A 7834-nucleotide genomic window follows, 5' to 3' on the forward strand; every position below is an offset into this window, starting at 1 on the left:
CCTTGTGGAATCTGTAGGCCTTGTGGAACATGTAGGCCTTGTGGAATCTGTAGGCCTTGTGGAATCTGTAGGCCTTGCAGTGCCTATAGGCCGTGTGGAACATGTAGGCCTTGTGGAATCTGTAGGCCTTGTGGAACGTAAAAGCCTTGTGGAATCTGTAGGCCTTGTGGAATCTGTAGGCCTTGTGGAACATGCAGGTCTTGTGGAATCTGTAGGCCTTGCGGAATCCGTAGGCCTTGTGGAACATGTAGGCCTTGTGGAATCTGTAGGCCTTGTGGAATCTGTAGGCCTTGCGGAATCTGTAGGCCTTGTGGAACATGTAGGCCTTGCGGAATCTGTAGGCCTTACGCCTTTCAAATGGAATCAGGGTGAGAGTGACATATCTTAGGTGCGGTACTTATGAGCCTTACAAATGTAAATTAAAATCACGAAACCTAGCTCAGCTGGAGAATCTGTAGACCTTGAACCAGTAAATTAGGATCATAGTGCACGTGACATAGCTTAGATGCCGAAAATGCAATCAGGGTAGAATCAGGGTGAAGGTTTGGAACCTATAGGCCTTACCCTGTAAATTAAAATAAGATTGAACATGGCATAGCTCAGGTGCGGAACCTGCAGGCCTGGCGCCTGGGAATTTTAAATCATCCACAACTCAGGAGATGGCTATGCCATAAAATGTATACACAGTTAAGACGGTAACACGACTGTGGGCTATCTGATAACTCATTTAATTGTACTATTTATTCATAAGAAACATTTCTCTCTCTTTCTATTGCCCATAATAGTGTTGTAGGGCAATTGACTGACTTTGTTTATCTATACCTATCGTTTAATGTAATGGTACATTATTTTTAACACTGCAAAATGCGTCATTTGTAACTCTGTAATGTATATGCTTATGTCCCTCCCCCCCCCCCCCCCCCACGTGGCAAATGCGCACGCGTGGTGCATGTCATCTCTTTAGTCATCTCATGCCAGGGTTAATTCTGTGTCAACGCTAATGTGACTACAGTAATCAGGAACTGCTGTATTGTATATACAACAACTAGCTCTATATACGCCAACCCAACATGCGCGTTGCCACTGACTGCAAAATCTGGCACGGCTTGAAGCAAATCAGTACGGTCTCTCAATTCCAGACGAACTTATCTGCTTATATTTACAGTCATCCACTCGTAACAGTATATAAGCTAAGCAGATTTTCAATCGCAGTTTGTAGTAACCTTTAAGTATTAGGCTGTCGATTATATACATAGTGATAATCTTAGCTAATACAGATGTAACTAAAGACTTTACCAAGCTTGCAAATCATTGAGCGATCGCGTGAACAGCTGACCGCCATATTAATGAGCACATAGTTAACTTCCAAGAGAATCCAGTAGCCTACGAGCAACACACCTGTGCAGATAACAGACACCCTTCCCTGCACCCACGGGCACGTGCTCTATAGCTCTCCAGGATGACAGCACGGCCGGTTAGCGCGGGACAAGATTCAACAAGCGGTAGCTCCGCCGCTGAGGTGACGATTGGGGTCAGTAAATTGGCCCCACTTCCAGAACAGTGGACATTGCCCAAGGAGTGGAACATTGAGAAACGAGAAACATTCGCTGTAAGTTATGGCCAAACAAGTACATACATGGTTGCTTATATGTGCACATTGCAGTAAAGTCATCACTGTATTCGATGCTTTGTTAAACGTAGCAATCAGTGTTCGAATCCGGTGTAATACGCCACGTGTATGTCGGGTGATCGATTAGTCAAGTTCATTGTTATGTGTAACTGATCGCTGGTCTGATTCTGAAGTTTTTGACAGCAGCGTGAAAGACAAAAGGGATGATTTATTTATTTGTTTATTTTGGTTGGTGTTTTCCACGGTAGGCCTACTCAAGGATGTTTCACTTATACACAAAAATTCACATCGACTGCATTGGTGAAAGGCTCGTGATGAGCCATTGTGCCCCGCAAGCAAGCTGCCCACCCGACCATGGAGTCACATCAAACGGGATAAAGTTATTGTATAACGAAATGGAAAAGGTTACTCTCTCAAGTATGCACAATTTCAACTTCATTAAGTGACAGTTAACCTTTTTGGAATGGTTAGACTTGGGACGAATACATTGTTTTACAAGTATTGGTTAACATTTCAAGAAATTTGTCACACTCAAGGATATTACACTTGAATAATGGCGGTACATGATAGAGGAAACCGGGTAAAATCCGCCCACTACCCCCAACCCCCCAAATATATTTAAACCAATGATCCAATTAGTCCTCTGCATAGAGTATGACGCTTCTCTATAGTGTTCGGGTACTGTATGTAAGTATGTTAAAATATTATTTATAGTGTGTACAAAACAAAATCCTTCAAAAATATGTACTGATAAACAAAATGCGTGTGCACAAATGACACAAAACACACCAGTTATCCAAGCTAATGATTTGTGTCGCGAAAGGCTAAGACAGAGTGGATACATGCTCTTAGCAAAACAGGGTAGCTTGCAATGGCTGAATATCTGTAATGCGTATGTTAACTGTTTGTATATGTGGCTTTCTATTGCAGTTTTGGAAGATGGATGTCCAGAATCAAATAGCCAACATCTCTGGCACTCTGGTAAGATGTTAACACCGACTCTATATTAATTTGAATATGTATATATCAGTTCGCCACACTGTCCTCCATGAAAACACATACAGATATTTATGAAGATGTAGACCTAAATAAATTTTTAATCTGTTCTGTGTATGTAAAACGTAACACTAATGTAGTTCCGAAACGTTAACATTGTGTGCAGATAAAACAGAAAGGACTATATTTGTAGAAAATGAAGCCTCCCGCTCCTCCCATTCCAATGAAACGCAGCGCTCCTGCGAATCAAAGCATATATATATACATAAAATGTGTGGTTTTCGATGACGTTTGTTCCAGAATTATGGCGTGCACTGTCACTGGGAATAAGGTTTTTTTTTTACTGGGAATGGTTCATCAAACCGTATAATTAGAGTAAAAGCCTTACTCTCAGTTTTCACGTGCTGTATTTTATACATTATTACTGCCGTCCGTCTGTTGTATATGTCGCCGTTCAGAAGTACGATATACAATGGCATACAATGAGGCGGTGTGAACATTATGTACACTGTTGCTATAAAGTGTATACCCTTCGATTGTCACAAGTATTCCAAACCAGTTAGGATGGCCTTGGCTTTATAAAGTTCTCCTACACTCTTAAAACTGAAATGGTACATGTATCTTAAATAGTGTAGCTTAAATCCAATATTTTTGCTGTTTGGGAGGAGGTAAAGCATTTCAAATGTTAGATTCTAAAGAGTATGAATATGAGGCATTTAACACCGGACATAATGCAAAACAAATTGTAATCTTATACAGTTTTTATTATCTGATTAACGCCTTTAAGTCTTACGTGCGTTAAACTGGCCTTCATGATGCTTTTTAAATTATAAATGTTTACAGAAGTATTGTAGTTTAACATTAAGACTTCAACATTTTAAGATGACCGTACTCACATTCGATAGCATTTAACTCTCACTTGGTCATTTAGATATAGAAAATGTTGACATCTGACATTTGTGTGTATACCTAGGCATGTATGCACTACACTGATATTGTAAACTCATTTCGATATATAGGCTGCTACCTATAAATGTTCTGTTTCGCGTGCCAGCTGTACAGCTTCCATATACCTGAATGGTGCTAATCAGTACATTCCATGCATGGTATGCGACTTCCTCACCGCATGGCCGAGTCATGAACATATGCACCATGCAATTATAAATGTCTTGTGCAACAATCGTCTTCATCACAAGTCAAATAATAATGATGTTCTGCATAAGATTATTCAGTGTGATACGATTGTCCATGCTATTAAAAGGTAAGATAATGTCGTTTTTAATTTGTGACATATTTTAACATGAACCATGTTTCAGGCTGTAACCATATCTAAAGTAGTCATAATTAGGTATATGTGTCACACGTCAGATAAATGTCTGTATATATGTGTAAATGTCTCGAGGTTCGCAGATAACGCACAACTTAGGTGTAGTGTATCAAATCTGTCCCCCAAAAATATTCATTTCAACTCCTTAGGAATTTGTGTACACACACCATTATTTTCTTCAGTATATATGAAAAGACTGCATAAATGAAATGAGCACAAGGAGAAAAGTCATTAAAAACTATCTCGAAAATATGTCTTAAAAATGTGACTGTGACGTTACATCACTTTGTTTTGTTTATATTCACCTGTGCACGTCTAGCTATACAGGCGAATTATTTTAGAACGTTATTTAAGTAATCTTTTACCCGTTGGCAATAAAAGATATCCAACATCAAGATCTGTGTTTTGAAAGGGAAAACTTTTGATGTCTGAGTACATCAGCTGTATATCTACACGATGTGCCTTCATCATCAGCTTTCTTTCACTTGAATTAAGATGGAATACGTTCGTTACCAAATGACGAGTAGTTTCTCCTTGGTATGACGTGTCTTTTATACATGCCACATTTTCTGTTTTGCTTCAGGAACGTTCACTCTCCGCGTTCCCTCACCCTGACGTCAGCCGTCATATGACTTGTCAGGATCAGCAGACCATAGCTCAGCTCGAGCAGGAGAAGAGGGAACGGTCCGTTACTGGCGGGAAACACTCTGAACTATGGACTGGCCAGGAAACTTCACACGGACTTCATATGAACTTCATGTTAACTGTTGATGTGCTATGTTTTCACAATTGCATGAATATTTTTTAAATTGACTGAAACGGTCCATGTGCTTACTACGTACAACTTCATGACCTGAATGATTCTTCCAATTTGAATATTTTTTGTATTTTTTTTGTAGCCTGTTTCGCTAGCATATTTTATAAATAAATATTTCACTTATCATCTTTTCAAATGTTCACAGAATAGAAAGCGTGTTTTGTTCCTTCAATGACAAAGCTACAATTGCTCTGACTTCTTATATGTCGCTTTATATGACGATAAGCCTTCTTATGCACAAATGTGGCAGGAGTACACCATGCATTGACATTTTTAAAGTCATTGGCTAATGTTCCCACTTAGATGCATGCCTTCCGTGCATGGAAGGCATGCATAGCAGTACAGTCTTTAGAGAACTAGGTGGAAGGCATGCATAGCAGTGCACTCTTTAGAGAACTTGGTGGAAGGCATGCATAGCAGTGCAGTCTTCAGACAACTTGGTGGAAGGCATGCAGAGAACTTGGTGGAAGGCATGCATAGCAGTACAGTCTTCAGAGAACTTGGTGGAAGGCAGGCATACCAGTACAGTCTTCAGAGAACTTGGTGGAAGGCATGCATAGGAGTACAGTCTTCAGACAACCTATTTGAAGGCAGGCATAGCAGTGCAGTCGTTAGAGAACTTGGTGGAAGGCATGCATAGCAGTACAGTCTTTAGAGAACTTGGTGGAAGACATGCATAGCAGTACATACTTTAGAAAACTTGGTGGAAGGCATGCATTGGAGTTAAGTCTTCAGAGAACTTGGTGGAAGGCATGCATAACAGTACAGTCTTCAGAGAACTTTGTGGAAGGTAGCCATAGCAATACAGTCTTTAGAGAACTTGGTGGAAGGCAGGCATAGTAGTACAGTCTTCAGAGAACTTGGTGGAAGGCAGGCATAGCAGTACAGTCTTTAGAGAACTTGGTGGAAGTCATGCATAGCAGTACTGTCTTCAGAGAACTTGGTGGAAGGCATGCATAGCGGTACAGTCTTTAGGGAACTTGGTGGAAGGCATGCATAGCAGTACAATCTTTAGAGGACTCGGTGGAAGGTAGACATAGCAGTACAGTCTTTAGAGAACTTGGTGGAAGGCATGCATAGCAGTACAGTCTTCAGAGAACTCCATGTAAGACCACTCAAGAGAACGTCGCCGACCTCTTCTTGCCACCATTCGCGGTTCCCGAAGCAGGGGTGACATGAAATTGAGTTCGTTCAGTAATGGTATTTAACCCACATCTTGTGTGACATGTATATAAGGAATTAGGGTAAGCGCCGGGTGCCGGAAGCTGTGTCACATTTTTTGCGCTTTATTTGACATTAGCAGATGTGTCACATCACATATCATACAGACACCTAAACTTCAACACACATTACCTTTATTTATTTGTTTTAAACGCCGTACCCGAGGAATTCTTCACTCATGCATACACGATGGTAATCAGGCTTACATATATATGGACCGAGGAAACCAAGTATCGTACTATCCTCCTGACTTAGGATTGCAGTCGAACCTTGAACTGGAGTTGAACCCGCCATCTCCATGGTCAACGGCATACCGGCAAAGTTTAAACCAACTGCATGAGGCTTAAGGGCCTCGTTGGTATGTATATAATAGGCCTATACGTCACATTGTCGTTCATGAGTATTTCTTCCAATCTCCCCGTGGACTCTATTGTGACAACAGAAACAGAAATGTGTGATAGCAATGTACATGTACCAAAATGACATACTCTGATGCGGATCGGTCAAAGAATTTTTTCTGATGTCACTTCGTACTTGCGCAGAATTATACTTCGTGAATATCATGAGGACACGAATTTAATGAATATCTTGGAGCACGGTGGAATGAATATCTTGTGCTCACGACAAAAAAGGAACCTCCTGATCACAACTTCCGAAAGATCTCGGAAGCACGGCAAGCTTAAAGTGAGTATCTCGAGCGCACGGCAATATACGACCCGTGTGGAAGACATACACAATTAAGTTTGCACGTCTATTCATTAATTATAACTCGAACATATGACATAATTAAAAATAACTGGTGCATGAAACTTTGTATAACCAATAAAGAACAGGGTGAGTAATATAGTATATCTGATAATGGGAGCAGTGCGTCTCGAAACCTTATTGATAACACCATGGTACAACTCCTCCTATGTTTATTGGTTGGTAAAACCTGTACATAGCCGAATATAGACTTTGTATTGCTTGGTTAATTTTTTTTGTCTTTTTATTTTTTCATTTATTTTAACGACTTTAGGTCTCGAATTCTTTGACGAGGGAACTGATTCACATATTCATCAATCGGCAGCAGTTGTAGATTCCAGGGAGACAACTCTGCCATGATTCCTGACAAAGCCACCTTGATGTCATCGTGCATTGGTGGTATTGTTTGGTATTGTCCCATCTGCATGGATATGAATCATTTCAGTCAACTTTATATGGGTGTAACACGTGCCAAGTACATGCGGCCACTATATAAAAGTCCAATGAACTAGTCAATCTCACGAAGCATTATTTAAATTTTACTCTTCCTTATAGACCTTCCATATAATGAATTAGGTGTTCAATAGCTTGTTAGACCAAAATGAGTCTCTCGGGTATAAGTAAATTCTATAGCTTTCTAATTTACTGCCAAGCTTTGTAAACCAAAATCAGCTTTGCAGTGTACATGTATACCCTAAAATATCGGATTTTAAGAAACTGCCATTCGTTACATGCACCTTGTTTACCATAGGCTGCATAAGCCATTAACACAGGCTGTCAGTCAGGTATAAATTAACAGTTTAAATATTAACAAGGTAGCCGTCAAATACCTGAGTAATGAGGAACTCCACATCGAGACACACACAGATCACCTCGCCAAAGATACATGTATACCTACCAAAGAAACTCGGATCAATACCTCTGTTAACTGCATGCGGAGTAAGATATCTATGTTCAGAGTTTCACAGGTATAAACCATGCTGGTATACAAAGATGTAATTTTTATATTCATTATTCACCTTGCTTTAGAAGTGTTCTAACTTTTAAGCCGTTGATAAGGCGCACTGCCCACATTAATTGCTAACCAGAGCACTATTGC

At 40.2% G+C, this 7834-nt stretch overlaps 1 protein-coding gene across 1 annotated transcript; it reads left to right on the plus strand.

Annotated features, from left to right (window-relative positions):
• The first annotated feature begins 1459 nt into the window (after positions 1-1459).
• Positions 1460-4705, plus strand: LOC135461274 (uncharacterized). The gene is given in 4 exon segments (XM_064738321.1): positions 1460-1609; positions 2561-2611; positions 4537-4641; positions 4643-4705. Coding segments are annotated over 4 exon segments (369 nt in total).
• Positions 4706-7834: the final 3129 nt, after the last annotated feature.

Source organism: Liolophura sinensis, chromosome 1 (genome assembly GCF_032854445.1).
Source record: "Liolophura sinensis isolate JHLJ2023 chromosome 1, CUHK_Ljap_v2, whole genome shotgun sequence".
NCBI lineage: Eukaryota > Metazoa > Mollusca > Polyplacophora > Chitonida > Chitonidae > Liolophura > Liolophura sinensis.